The sequence below is a fragment of the Schistocerca cancellata genome, chromosome 9, assembly GCF_023864275.1.
Source record: "Schistocerca cancellata isolate TAMUIC-IGC-003103 chromosome 9, iqSchCanc2.1, whole genome shotgun sequence".
Taxonomy (NCBI): Eukaryota; Metazoa; Arthropoda; class Insecta; order Orthoptera; family Acrididae; genus Schistocerca; species Schistocerca cancellata.
In genome coordinates this window covers 383,244,606-383,260,964 of record NC_064634.1, presented here as the reverse complement: position 1 = coordinate 383,260,964, position 16,359 = coordinate 383,244,606, and the positions used below count along the sequence as shown (strand labels likewise).

Genomic DNA, 16,359 nt, shown 5'->3' with positions numbered 1-16,359 from the left:
TGCCTTAGACACACTGTCCAGCGAGTGCAGAAAGGTGGAGGTTCCCTGCTGTTTTGGGGTGGCATTATTTGGGGCCGACATATGCTGCTGGTGGTCATGGAAGGTGCCGTAATGGCTGTGTGATACATGAATGCCATCCTCTGACCGATAGTGCAAACCATATCAGCAGCATATTGGTGAGGCATTCGTCTTCATGGATGATATTTTGCACCCCCATCATGCACATCTTATGAATGACTTCCTTTGGGGTAACAATATCGCTCAACTAGAGTGGCCAGCATGTTCTCCAGACATTAACCCTATCGAACATGCCTGGGGTGGATTGAAAAGGGCTGTTTATGGATGACGTGACCCACCGACCACTCTGAGGAATCTACACCACATTGCCGTTGAGGAGATGAACAACCTTGACCAACAGTGCCTTGATGAACTTGTGGATAGTATGCCACAACAAATACAGGTATGCATCAATGCAAGAGGATGTTCAACTGGATATTAGAGGTACCGATGTGTACAGCAATCTTTACCCCCACCTCTGAAGGTCACACTGTATGGAGGTACAAAATGATATGTGTGGTTTTTGTGAGCAATAAAAAGATAAGATGTCATAGCTGGTACTCCTTCTCAGATTGTGTTCTACTGCTTATTGTACTGTTTCTATGCTTGTTGTTTACTTGAATGTGTATAAATAAATAAACTTTTGTTCTTAATGGCCACCCTATTGGTTGCATCTAGCATTACAACACAACTGGTGACGAGCGTGGTGTTAACTTCTGTACGCTGAGACTATTTGGTTGTTTTGTCAGTTCTCTTTTCCATGGAGGCAGAGCTCAAATATGTTCTTGAGCGGTTGCTACCAAAAATTTGTAGGCAACCTTGACTGTGCAGGCTACTACCCTGTCAGCATACCTGTCAGCTGCTCCCCCTTATGAAGATGTGGCTGAAGATGAGACGCCTATAAAAAGCCACTGCTGTGGCAACTTCCTTCAAAAGGATTGCTTGATAGCTGCCCTTTTCCGTGCCCTTCAATGAGTGCAAAGCAGTGTCAGTTTCCATTGTGTTCATATTTATTGTATGCCACATTACCAAAACAATAAGTATATGTGATAGTGTCATTTCCAACTATTAGGCTCTGATCTTCAATTGCTCTTTGGTTTTATGGACTTGCTGCTAGTGGTTACCAAATGTTTTCTTAACTGCTATCTAAAATTTGAATCCAGTGTCCAACTAAAAGCAGAAACTGACAAATCACATAATGTTGTCCCAGTTTTTATATCAAGTGTCACCTCTAATTCCTTTAGCCATTTCACTAATCCCTGGCCAGCATTTCCTGAAAATACTGCTGAATACCTGTTGTGTCTCTGATCCACCAATGCTTATCTGTCCACAGATACCTTGATGATACAGACTGTAGGAGAAATGTACTGTTTGTACTGAGGGTCCTGCTCATGAGGGGATTGGTTCTGCATAGCCTTATTGGAACCATCAGGACTGTCAGTGTCCCAGATGCCCTGTGCGTCACTCACACTATGTCATGTAGAATACAGAATCAAGTATGAGTTTTGATCAACAGTGAGGACTAACACTTCATACTGACTGGTGTGCAAGTACTCACAGACTCACAAACTTAGACAGACTTGGATCTCTGGCGCTGATTACTGAATGTTTAGTGAGTTACAACAAGCAGCTTATCCCCATTTTTTACAGATCCCACTGTGTATAAATCTGTGGTTTGTTCCTTGATTTTTCTGGTAGTAGATGATGCTGGTACCAACAGTTTGTTCAGTTTTGATGCTTTCAATGCTTTTGGCTTTTCCATTGTAGACATGGTGCACCTCATTTCCAACCAAGTCCCTTACTAGTAATTAGAGTTGTATGTTTTGAGTTCTTGTCTTTTTTCTTTGGATGGGTTGGGCAGTGCCACTAATTTTATGGCCCACATTTTCTTGAAACCTATGGTGTGGCCGAATTTTTCCATGCACGTCCTATTCCAATGGCCTTGCATGATCAAGTGAAATGAGAATTGAGCAGACTGACACTGCTGAGGGTCATACAACACGATATGTCCAATGGGTGGTCTAACCCCCTCTTCTGATTGTTAAGAAACCAAGTGATCAGGTTTGCTTTGTGATGACTTTGGAGTTTCTGTTAATGCTTAGTCTATCACTGACTTTTATTAAGGCATCCATTGTATATTTGGGGTTTCAGGTTTCTCAGAATAGTGTAAAGACTTTACATTATCATGTCACTGCTATCACAACCCTGCTTCACCATTCCAATGAGAAAGAACTCAGAATGTTTAGGGAAAATGGCTTATGTTCAGAAATTCTTTCCGGGTATGGCCGCATTGGCTCATCCTCTCCACAAATTGCTCCACAAGGATGTTCCCTTTTGGTAGATGCAGGCCTGCAAGTGTGCATTCACACTTTAGAAATCTAAATTACATTCTGCTCCTTGTTTGCATATTTTCCATCCTGGCAACCACCTTGCATCACTACAAGGATGGTTTTGAATGTCCAATACCTTATGCATCAGAAACACTCAACTCTGCTCAGCCTCAAAAAGTTTCATGTATTCTTTTATAGGTCTCAGTTCCACTTCATTATGCACTTGGTTTGAATGTGTAATCCTTCTGCTACAGTGTCTGATAAAGCAGCACATTGCCTTCAGCATTGGGCCTTTTTTCTGCCTTGATACAAAAATGAAATACATTTTTGCCATAAAGCAAGTTGTGCCAATGCCGATGCACTGTCCCAACTTCCAATGGAGCTGGATCCTACTTTTGATCAGGATGAGCTCTCTGATCCATAGGATTCATACACTTACAGACAAGGAGAGAATTACAACATGTATGAATAGTGTTCTGAAGGAATAGGAACTCACACTGTCCAGTTGAGGGTGTGTTGCAGTCAGAATTGAGAATACCCAAAAAGGGGTCAGAAATGAGACTGAGCAGAGAAAAATTTAAAGACAATACAGGTCCCAGACAGCTGGGTGTGTACCAGATTCCTTGTGAATGTGACATATCTTACACAGGCCGGATTACTAGAACAGTCAAGGAGAGATGCAAATCAGTTGTCACAGAAATGGAATACAATGAGACCAGTATTGTGGTGCAAATGCCAAGTTTCTATAACATTGTAATTATGGAGTTTATGAAAGGAAAGGTGTTTGAAAATCTGACAGAGACAGTAGTTTCAAAATAAGAAACCCTTGGGGTCCAGCACTCAAAGCATTAAGATCTTGCTGGCCATCACATCCAGCACAGGGGAAATACAGAGAGACTGCATGTTTCATGGAATATCCTTGTGGGCTCAGAAAAATAACAGAGCATCAAAGGACATTGAAAGCATTATGAGTTGAAATCAGCTGTAAATAGTAATGCAAGAACTACAGTAGTTCAGTCCGGTTGGTGTCCAGGCAGTGAGTACACATATACCACAACTCACAGCACTTGAAGAAAACAACTTTGTTGTTCGTTAAAACACTGTGCATAAAAAGAAGACTCAGATGAAAATCTGGAAGCACATAATTAGTTGTTTAACAGATTCTCAGGTATTGCTCATCAGTCTAGCATGCTAACCGGTTGGTTTAATACAAGAAAGAGAGAGAGAGAAGACAGAATGAACAACAGCATGTTTCATCATGGGATTTTTTTTTAGTAAGGGTGAGAGCGTTATAGGTGCAACAGTGATGAAGTCTTCTGTTGTGGTGACTTCCATCAAAACAAGTGCTTGACAGCTAGCCTTTGTCACGCTCTTCATTGAGGGTAAAACACTATCAGCTTCCATCATTTTAAGATTTACTGTATGACACATCACCAAAACATTCAGTATATATGACAGTGTAATTTCCCTCTGCTCTTCAGTTGTTCTTCTGTTTTGTGGATTTGCTGCTAGTAGTAGCCAAATGTTTTCTTAATTGCTACTTAAAATTTGTTCCCGTGTCTCAGCTTTCCCCCATTCTCAAACCACTCCTTGAATTTAGTGTCCATGTCATGCCCTAATCCCTTTAGCCATTTCATTAGTTCCTGGTCAGTATTTCCTGAAAATACTGCTGAATACCTGTTGTGTGTCTAACTCACCAATGCTTATGTGTCCATAGGTATCTTGATAATATAGACTGTAGGAGAAATTTACTATTTGCAATGAGATTCCTGTTTGTGAAGAGATTGTTTCTGCATAGCCTTGTTGGAGCCATGGTGATGTCAATGCCTGAGATACCCAACGCCTCCATCAAACAGCAGTATATCATATGCAATCCAGAATCAAGTATCAGTTATGACAGCATGGTCACCAATGAGAACTAACACTTCACACTGACTGGTGTATTGAGTACACATGGAGCTGAATTGCCTCTGCAGGGAATGCTCCTATTTATACATACATACAAGTATAGGCTGGGTCAAACAAAAGTGGCTCAGACAAGCGGATATGATTGGACATGAATGTATGCATATAACAGAGGAGGAAAAGACCTACATTTACTTCCAACAAGATGGAACAACTGCACACGCCCATACAGGAGCCCAAACCTTAGAATACATTTACATGATTTTCACACCTGTCAGAGATGTTAGCAGAAGCCAATCTGTTGCAGACCTAGGTGGCCACCCACGTCACCTGATCTGTCAGTGTGCGATTACTTTGTGTTGGGAGCCCTCAAGTCTAAGGTGAGTCACAGCAACTCTATTAGTCTTCAAGAGCATTTTGGATGAGACTGCAGTAATTCCATCAGTCCAGCTTCATTCCACCTTCAGCAACTTTCTGACCAGGGCCCAACATCTCCTGTATTGCCTTTCCTCCGCTGTGTTTCTTGGTGCCCTGAGACATTGTTTTCTGGGCCACTTGTATTTGCCCCACTCTGTACAATGTTCTGTCAAATTCCAGCATTCCATAAATAATAAATAACCTTCCAGAAATGATAAATGTTGAATGATGAACAATTGCAGGAGGCAGAACTCAAGCTCACTTGTCACCAACTAGTGACTATGATTGCCACCTTACAGTGGAAGACAGACAACATGTGGTGATATGTAAGCCATACCATGGATAATGTGGCCATGTGACAAGATGTACATCAGTCACATCCATGTGTAAATACCCCTCTTCCTTGAGCAAATTTTATGAACATGGTATACCATGTATTGGTTGATTCAGTAAGGAAATTGGTATGGTATTGAACACTGCATTACATGGTGCTCAATGCTGGGTTCACCACTAAGTGTTTCTATACACAGCTGGCAACTAATAATTCTTGTAACTGAAATAACAAGCTTTCACATACCATCTATGATACCTATGTAGCAAAGAGGACAAAGTTTTCTCACAAGCCATAATTGCACTCATGTTTGAAATTTGCAAATACCCAAAACCAATAGATTGCAGTGCAATTTAATTAACAGTGGCACTCAGTTTAGTTTGATAACAGCTACAGTGTTTGTAAGTGACTAAAAAGCCACATGAATTATTAGAGGATATTATTGAAAAATTAATTAATGAAATTTATAACTCGCAAATTTGCTCATAACAAAAAGTAATTATCTTCTTAAGAATTTCAAGCTCATAAGGAAGCTTAGGAAATAGAGTATGTGGAATGCAGTTCATTTCTTGCCAAATTCCTACTGAGTTATTGAAATAAGTAATATTTAAATTGTATCACAATTTAAAATTTCAAAACACACCTGATTTGAAATATCTTTAACACCAGAATTCTGTTTGGGTTTTTTCGCTGTCAACATAATACACAACACTGGGAAAGTAACATTCCCTGGAAAACTATCTTTAAAGTACATGTGTGTTGAGAAAATTACCTGAACTTTTAAATGCATATAACTAGTATGTTCAAACTACCCGTACTATAAATGCAGAAACTAAAAAATTTTAATAGGTGTGCCAGTCAAATGGGCCAATTTGGCAACCCTGGAGATTATATGTTATGTTAGGAATCAAAAAATGAGAGTGACATCATCTGTAAAACAAGCATTGGCCATTAACCTGGATATCAATGTTCAGTTGAGATGGTGCAGTGAAGGACATGCAGTTGCAATTTGACATATAGGATCACAATATATGGTGAATAGTGGACAAGGAATGGCAATACCACCCTTACAAAATTCAAATAGTGCAAAAACTGAACACAGCAACATTGCAAAGAGATGACACTTTTGCTGGGAACTGTTGGAACACATGAACAACAATCCAAGCCTGTGTGACACTCTGATCATGAGCAATGAGGCCAATTTTTATGTGTCAGGATTTGTTAATAAGCAAAACTTTATATACTGGTCACTTGAAAATACTGCAATGCTACATAAAATGCCACTTCACAGTTGGAGCGTGGTAGTGTGGTGTGGTTTATCATTGTTCGGAATAATAAAAAAATGCCATGTGGCTAGGGCCTCCCGTCGGGTAGACCGTTTGCCTGGTGCAGTCTTTTGAGTTGATGCCACTTTGGCAACTTGCGTGTCAATGGGGATGAAATTATGATGATAAGGACACAATACCCAGTCCCTGAGTGGCAAAAATCTCCGACCCAGCCAGGAATCGAACCCGGGCCATTAGGTATGACATTCCGTCGTGCTGACTACTCAGCTACCAAGGTTTGGAATCATAGGGACTTATTGTTTTGAATACATTCATGGCAAAGCTCTTACTGGAAATACAGAGTGTTATGTTCACATCTATCTATCTTGTGCCTTTTACCGTGGTTACGCAAGGTCGGCATGGTTAATAGGATTTGGCAAGGTTAGTTTATGGGGTGGCCGGATGCCCTTCCTGCTGCCACCCCATACCCCCCCAGAGTGTGCCCCAACTGTCTGCGACTAGTGTAATCTATGAAATTGTGCGAATGTGTTCAGATGTGTGTGAGCAGTGTAACTGAGGCAGGACGTGGGGACCAGCATGGTATTCACCTAGTGGGATGTAGAAAACCACCTAAAAACCACATCCAGGCTAGCCAGCACACTGGGCAGATTCGATCTGTGGCAGCACACCTACCTGAGTCCAGAAGCAGCAAATTAGCACTCTTAGCTAATCTGTCAGGTGTTATGTTTACATGTTGAACCATTTTTTAGTCCAACAGTTTGATGATTTTCGTCACACTTCAAGGCATTCCGTTATTTCTCTATAGAACACATTTACTGGTCATCTCCTCTTCAAGAACAGGAACATTCCCTGGTCACCAAGATCTGCTGACTTTTCAGCATGTGATATCTTCCTTTGGGGTCATTTAAAATATCAAATCTTCTGGTGTGGCCCACCACACACCATGCATGAACTGACGGTTATCCAATTTAATCTAATTCTGGTGCTAGTGCTGCAAAATATGATGTCTAACTTCCATAAAATACTTAAAATGTGAATGAAGGAAAATGGTGGCCGTCTACATGATATCATTTTCAAGAGATAGTATTTTAAATTGCAAGCATTGTAAATTCATGCTCTATTTCTTTTATATCACTGTGAACAAATCTGTATCACAGGTGGAGATTTCAAAACTGCCAATTTCACTACCACACCTGTTACAGTATTTTGATAAATAATGGCCACCACATAAATACAGAATTTGTTGACGAAATTTGCTGATACCCTGATCCACTTCATTGCAAATATTGTTCTCTGTCTATTGTCTGCTTAAAGGGCAACATATAATCACTCCTGTGGTACCACAAGTAAGTCAGCTATTTTGGGCATTGAAGCATGAAAAATAGAGTTGGTATTCTGTTGTGATGCTGAGTAAATACATATTTTGATATGCTCTTCTGTGTCAAGTACTATGCAATTATGACAGCCATTGTGAAATAATCTGTTACCTTGCACTGGGGTTGCTCTACCAGTGAATAAATGGAAGTGATTACATCACTGAATAACACAGTGATAGGTTTTATTTGAAATTCCACAAGAACATTTTATAAAAAATAACTGCACAATATGGAATTGGATCCTGGAGTAATCAACAAAATACTTTAATTGTCTACAAGCTCAGTGAGACAGAAATCACCAGCATTATATTTTGAAAATGCATGGCTTTCCTCTGAGATCTGGAGTTTGTTGCACTAATATCATTTCTTGTGTAATAGCCATCATAGATCTGAGCTGAAAACTGTGAGTCACATTTCAATTGGTGCCATACCATAGCATTCTAATGCACAGTAAATAATAGATTCTGTTCTGTTGCAGAAGAATTTTAAAAGATCTTTTGTGTAAACCAAAGCCATGATGGATGCTACCATCACTTTTGACAACTTTGAAAGCAAGTTAACATGGCAACTATGAAAACTTGTTAACATATATGGAACCTGAACACTGGACATCTGTTTATTCATGACACCAAATAAGTAAGTTCCTGAAGTTCATTTACATTTCAGTGACGTATAGCTTACTATGAAAGTGAGCAGAATATTGCTAATGACTACATACATTTACATCGTAAGTTTTTTTGCTAACAGTGTTGTGCAAATATTTCAACATGATGTATCTAGCAGTGTCAGTAGATGACATTAAACAGGAACAAGAGGAGGAGAATGAGGTATGAATAGTTGAACCATCTGTAGACACAGTACCACTAAATCAGTCAGGTCTAGAATAAACGGGGCTAGATCAGGTTGGTCTAGTACAAAATGCAAGCATGACTTCAGTACACTTTCAAAATATTCTGCAATAAATGTTCAAAGGCATACAAAAATTTCTGAAACATGTTCAGATTTTCAAGGAATTTACCCACATGGATACCAAAATTTTGAAAGAACTTAGGGAAATAGATACCAAAAGTTCAAAACTAAATTAGAGGATTTAAAAAGAACTGAGGATAACAGAAACCAGGATTTCAGAAAAAATAAGTATATTTTAACAACAAAACTTGAAATAGTTACTGAACTGAATACTGTGATTGTTGAGGTCAGAAATGAACTAGGTGTCAAAGAAATGGCTATAAGTGAAAAAACCCAGAAAAGTTGAGCTAAAAAATGGGTAAGATAGATGACAGGGTAACCAATACAGAATCCAGATTGGGAAGAATAAAACTGAAACTGGATTAAGTAGAGTCAGGGCTCAGACATGAAATTTCTATTGTACAAATTACATAGAAGTATGAACATGAAGCTGTCAATTGCCAAAAGATTGTTCATGTTAATACTTTAAATGAAAATAATGAAACAATCAGGTAAGTAACTGATAGTAACATGTCTATTTTGCACACAAATTTTGTTCATGTTCAAATCAGATCGAGCAATTGCAAGAAGGGGCTCATTCAAAAACTTTCTTTAATGCTAAGCTTAAGAATAAGTGGACTGCAAAAGGTTTTTCTGGAGATAGAAAATTATTTATGCAATAGTACAAACATGCTCATGTACCTAGAAACAAATATTCATTTGAAATTTAAAAGTATTGCATCAAGAAAAGTGTGTCAACACTGCAATAACTACATCTATTACTTTATTACTCTACTACACACCAATAATCAGAAAGCGAAAGCAGATTAAGTATAAGTATTCTCACACACCAATAATCAGAAAGCGAAAGCAGATTAAGTATAAGTATTCTCAAAAACCAGTCTCATGTTAAATAAAATCTGAAATAGAAGCTATTCGAAACTGGCACAAATTTCCATTTTCAAGGCTAGTAAAATTGTTAAGACATTACAGGAACTCAGTTCATTTGAAAATTTTACATACTCCATGGTAGAAGACCTTTTTCCATTTCAGGTTATAAGATGCAGAAAGGCTTAAATGTCCACATCTTATATTACCATTTTTAAAAATATATAGGATTTTACTCATCATAATCTCCTGTAACTGAAGAATTATCAATAACTTCCAAACAACATCAATATATTGTGTACGGTTTCAGTGGTAGAACTACAAATATTTATAGATGCTGCACAAAATACAACCTCATATCTCACAACAGAGACAGTATGCAATGCCAGAAACTTTTTGCGATAGTCTCTTGTGCACATTTCTTTCAGTATTCAGTTTATTCACCATTGACCACTTACAGCAGAATAGGTCTGAACATTAAATATACAATTAACAATAACTTTACAGTAAAGTTTTTACAATTTAATTCCTTTTCTTTTACGAATATTCTTATATACTAATGATTATTTCAGAATATTCTGTTATCTTATAAAATGGGTGTTTGAGCAACCAGTCATAAACCTTACATTTGGAAATATTACTGGTCAGTGACCGAGCAGATGCTGGAAGTTTACTGAAGAATTTCAAACTCATTATTTTGTGTGAGTTTGCAGTCTTTGTGAGTCTGTGTCTTCATATGTCATTGTCCAGTTTGCCTCTGGTGTTGTGGGGATGTATGTTCTCTCTGGTCTCGGACTCATTTAAGTTGCTTTTGACATAAAGCAGTGCTGTGTAGATGTATAGATTCACAACAGTTAATATCATGTGCTTGATAAATAGGGGGTGGCAGTGTTCCTTGGGCTTAGCTTTGCTCATTATTCTGATTACTTTCTTTTTTTTTTATTTTTTTTTTTTTAATTTTCAGCATTTCACTGACAAAGCAAGAATGTCCCCATAACAATATGCCATAGGAAATGTGTGACTGAAAGAGGCCAAAATATACCACCTTTAGATACTCATCAGTGACTACATCTGTCGGTCTACAGATGAGATAACACATTCTTGCTATTCTCTTGCAGATATGGCTAATGTGTTCCTCCCAGTTTAATTTTGAATCAAGTGGAATCCTAACAATTTTATTTATTTGCTTTCAACAGCTGTAGTTAAACCCAGAATTAGTTCTTGTGTTTTATCACTACTCCATAGAGGAATTTTTATATATAAATTAAAAAAAAAAATATTAAAAAAATAAAAAACATAAAAAATGAAAATGTTGTTACATTAACTTAAGTATGTTGTTAAATTAACTTAATTATGTCATGTATTGGAAAATTTGACTCATTCCACATCATTACGAAATATCGTATTCATGATCCATGGTACTAGTATTAATCTAATCTAATCTAATCTATCAGGATTACACAGGAGTTCATTAGAAGAAAACCAATCCATTACTAGTTAGTTTTTCCTGTGTTGCCTGATGCAGTTCTGTTGTTTCATGGTGTGTATTGAGCAATGTTGTATCATCTGCATAACACACAATTGAATTTGCTCCTACATGGTAAGGTAAGTCATTAATTGCAATGATGAACAGAAAAGGACCTAGGACCAAGCCCTGAGGCACTCCAGTCTGAACTTCCTTCAGTGAGGAGCATCTATTTTTAATTGATACAAACTGTCTCCTGTTACTTAAGTATGATTCAATTACATCCAAAGATGGTTTGTGTATGCCATAAAATTCCAGTTTTGCAAGTAGGGTGTTAGATGGTATGCAGTCGAAGGCTTTGCTAAGATCACAGAGTACGACTGATACTGGATCCTTATTTTCAAATGCGGTTAACACCTGGTTAACAACTTCAGTGACAGCAGTAGTGGTATTTTTACCATGTTGGTATGCAAACTGTCTGTTGGAGAGGAGATCATGCTTATCAAAATAATTATTTAGTTGACTGTACATTACATATTCAAAAACTTTAGAGAAAATTGGGACAATAGAAACTGGTCGATAGTTTTGGGGCAGATGCTTATCTCCCTTTTTAAGGACTGGTGTCACTTTAGCAGTTTTGAGTGCATCTGGGAAAACTCCAGATTCTAAACACATATTAAAAATGAAAGAAAGAGGTTGACAGATAAGGTGTATTATTTTTTTCATTACATAGTTAGAAAACCAATAACAGTCCATACTTTTGGAGTTGGTGAACCTTGCCACAGCTTTTACAATATCCTCTGGGGTGACAACATTCCAGTGGAAAGTATACATCCTATGGGGCACAGCACCAAGATGATCTAGTGCACAAGTGCCATTTTGCTTGATTTTGTTTTCAGCTTCATAGAATGCTAAAATCAGTCAATAAATTTAATCATTGAACAGGGAACAACATATGTTTTTATGTCTCTATCCTCATGGTGCAACACTTTCCCTTAATGAAACTGACTTCTAGGCAGTAACAGTTCTCCAACAAAGATGAATACTTTGCCTGCAAATCTTACCTCGAATGCAACAACAAAAGTCATGCGTGCAGCAAAGACATGCCAGTAAACTGGTGAGTACTCATATTGATGTGGATGGCCAGGGGGATTTCTAAAACCCTGGTAATAGCACACTTCAGGATAATAATCTCCAGGACTTGTATCTGGCCCCATACCTGCTCCATAGTCAGATGTATTGAATGCTGAAATATTAAAATAGTGCACATAATTACAAGATATGCTAGATATGGAAGTATAAAAACAATATCAAGTTATAGGCATACTACAACAATAGCTTGTACTCTACCTGAAAGGCTGAAATCAACATAACCTTTTAGGGAACCATCTGGTGAATATGCATATTTGTACACCAGTCGAGGAATAAAGTCTGATGTGTATGCTATAACAAAGCCCTGGGAAATACAATAAAATAGCATTTAGATATACTTTTAAATGAGGTATTTCAGTTCACTTCACGTTTTATTTATAACAGTACTATTGGACACAGAAATTAAAACTTACATTTGCTTTTCTTTGTTGTTATAATGTTAATTTAAAAAACAGGTTTCATAATGCAAGTTACAAAAGTAAACAAGTCCAGCAATAGGAGCCATAGAAGATTACAACATTGATGACCAAAAGCAAGTAACATCAAGAGCACTTTTTGGAGTCACCTAAAATAAATTTTCCTTTTTCAGGACATGGAATAGATCTGGCAGGCGATCAAATGATTCATTGTTTCTACTTCTCCACAACTGGTAGTGATGACTGGAAATCCCTATTTTTGGGGATAACATTAGGTTCTTGTGATTCCACAGCATAAGTGATTGAGAGTAAGCCAAATAGTCCACTTATTTTGGTGGCTAGCAGGGAGATTTTCGGATGGTTGAGGCCAATTTACGTTGCTTCCAGTTTGTTCTTCCACATTTTCATTCTTATTTTGGATGGAATCATTTGCAAGAAGATGCTGCTTTTCATAAAGCCTGGACTTCAATCTCTGGATGGTTTGAACTTAATCATGTAATGGGTGGCTAGGCTTGGTGAGCAGGTTTTGGTAAGTTATGCAGGAAATAAATATCCAGTAACAAGCCTGTACATCTCATTTGGTGCCTTGTCAACTTCTTTGGTATGGCCAGACTTGTAGCACACAGGGCAAGCATATATTACCAAAGAGATTGGTAATGACATTGTTCTTAAAGCTCTTGGGCAAGAGTCTTATGCGTTTGTTGCTAGTTTATCTTCCTAAGTACCTCACTTCTGGCTTCCACATTCAGACTCAAGTTATGGCAATGTTAGTTGCACCTCAGGGTGCAACCAAATGGGGCAAACAAAATTTTAGATATAATAGAGCATCCAATTCTACTCCTTACCATAAGATACTGAGTTTAACATGTGTCTGTCTGTCTTTAAGGTGGAAAGCACAAGGTGATGCTTTATCTGGTTACAGTGAAGTTGATTATTATAGTTGTTGATACTTCACCTTTTTCAAAGTATCTTTCAAGTGAACTTAACTTGAGTTGTCACATTTGTAAGGATAACTCCTGGTGTAGACTAGAACTGACAATGATCATCACAGATGTTAACAAGAGCAAGGGACAATACACATCTTCATAACAACCACCTTTCCCACCCCCCACCCCCCCCCCTTTTTTAGTGTTGTCCCTGAAAGTTCACATAGAACCTTAAGTAATTTTTCAATGACTATGGTGAAACCATAGTTCTCGGTAATCCCATAGATCTCTTTTGCCTATAAACTGTGACTGACAGTTTATTTATTTATTTATTTTTTACTTTGCCAGTGTCAGTGTTGTCCCTGAAAGTCCACATAGAACATTAAGTAATTTTTCAATGACTATGGTGAAACTATAGTTCTCGGTAAGCCCTCTCTTTTACCTATAAACTTTGACTGACAGTATCATAAGCAGCTGTCAATCAATGAAGCTGCACCTGTAATAATGTATGCTTTGAATGCATCTTCTATATACTGGATTAGATTAAGAACCTGAGATCTATAATTCTTTCCAGGTCTGAAACTTGATTGTTAATGATTAATTCTGGTTCCATCAGATCCTGTTAGTTAGTTACATGTTCCATAGATTATTTGAACGATTCTTTTATCGAAATGATGTGTAATGATTCAGTTTACAGGATATGTCCATCCTTCAGTCTCATTGGAATCTTCAACTTGTAAACTTACTTGGAACTGTTTCAGAAACGTCTTGATAATACTGTTCAGTGGATTCCCCCTCCCCCTCACCTCCACATTCCATCCAATTATGAATTATCTATGGGTGCAATTAAAGTTCATAACAGGAATATATTTTACATGGATTCCAGAAAGCATACATTCCTGGATGGTCTCAAGAATGCAATGAGCTACATGCTAAATATCAAGAATCTTGCAAATACATGACAGTTGATGACTTCTTGAGAGCTCTCAATGAGAACAGAAAAAAGGCATAGAACAATGGCAGGGCTCAACTTTACACATTCTAGTTAGAAAGCATGGAACCTTATGAGAAAACCTGGTACAGATCCAAGGCTATCAAGCACAGTCACATAGGAGAATGCCAGTTCAACTGCAGCCAGACTAATAAGATTTTGAGAACTAAAATAGACAAGGCACACACACAAACTGTGAAAAGTGAATTGTACATAAAGAAGCCCCGTCTAAAACTATATCCAGACTATTCATCTGATCTCTGCACTGAGGAACCTGACATAGTCTTGAACACACAGATACATCTGCTGGCTTTGTTGGCACATACCCACAGCTTCCTAAGGCTATCAGATTTAAAACAAAATTGTGGTTCACTGAATTTTTCAGTGAGATTCTGAGAACTGGGAACATCAAAGCTTTTCAAGCAGGCTAAGATAAAATGTGAAGTATAAGCTAGTAGAAAGGCTTTTTCTACATAACATTCAAGCTGTCATTGATCAATTCAGTCCTGTTGAATAAGGCGGCTTTAGGAAGTGGAGCTGCTACAACCAGATCTTAACACTGATAACTCTTGTGAAAGTGAGGTTTCATTGGGGTCTTAAATCAGCTGCAGTTTCTGTGGATCTTATGGCAGCTTATGACACTGTGTGGAGGGAGGGATCGATGTCAAAGTTTATTGAAATCATCCCAAGTCAAAAGCTGGCATTTCTAGTAAACAATATACTCCCTGACAGGCACTTTAAGATCCTGAATAGACAAGCCAGCAGGTGGAAGACTCTAAACAATGGCTTACCTCAGTGATCAGCTCTGGCCTCCATTCAATTTAACATGTATATCCATGACGTGCAAGGCACAGACTCCACGAATATCCAGTATGTAGGCAACCTAGCATTAGTCTTCCAGAGTAAAGATATTATGCACATGAGAGATCCAACAAAATTGAGTGATTACTTAATAAATGGAAACCCAAATAAAACTGAGGTTACTGCAGTCTTTCTAAATAAACAATGACATCCCAAGGAATTCTTGAAATTTTCCCAGAATACTGAATATTCTATAAGGTTTCAGGATTTCAGCCAGATCATGTTGACTTCTTGCCACAATGTTTTGGCTGGCAACCATCCAGCCATCTTCAGGTGAGTGTCCACCACTGGAGACTGCTAGTTCACCCTCTCGGCTTTATAGTGAAAATTGATGCAGAGATGCATACTCATTGGTGTCCGCCACACAGGAGCATCCTTATCAAAATCAGTGCCCTCTGAAAATATTGTTCCATCTGTGGCACACATGCACCTGCATAAAGGTGAAACAGCATGTTGGAATGCACGCTCGTGTTGCTAAAAACAAATGTCAGGTGTGGCCACACATATCATTATGAATAAAATGTTTTTCCCTCAGAACAAATTAAAAAGATCACCGGGTCCCAAGCCTTGTCCAGTTAAAACACCAAGCAACCTCTTTTGCTTGATTTTTCTAAAAAGGGTACCTTTTGAAGTGGGATATTCTGTCCTGAACAAATACTTGTTCAGGAAAACATAATAGAACAATGATGGAATTCGACTGTTCATGCACATAAACTTTGTTGTTTTTAAACAAGTTTCTGACCATTTATACCAAGAATCATTGTGGAATACTGTTTGCTTATGTGAACTTCCTGAACATCTCACTGATGTTTTCAGAAACAGGAATCTAGACTCCGGTTGCTGTGTAAAAATAGAAGGTGTGAACACCTCATCTTTTAGAATTCTGAGAAGTGTCAGACAAGGATGCATTTTGTCACTATTCCTTCTCATATTAGTTATAGATTTTATAGTCAGAAAAAAATATGGCCAGCTCCAAAATAAGCATGCTTTTGAATGAGCATCAAGTTTTA

General features: G+C 37.9%; 1 protein-coding gene across 2 annotated transcripts in view; it reads right to left on the bottom strand.

The window, feature by feature from the left end:
* The window catches only part of LOC126101042 (anoctamin-5-like), a 398,169-nt gene that overhangs the window by 24,859 nt on the left and 356,951 nt on the right, over window positions 1-16,359 (bottom strand). For both annotated transcript variants that reach the window (XM_049911706.1, XM_049911707.1), the window contains 2 exons: window positions 12,354-12,459; window positions 12,068-12,249 (listed from right to left, as the gene is read on the bottom strand). In XM_049911706.1, the coding sequence (XP_049767663.1) occupies window positions 12,068-12,249; window positions 12,354-12,459 (288 nt within the window). The remainder of the gene's footprint in view (window positions 1-12,067; window positions 12,250-12,353; window positions 12,460-16,359) is intronic.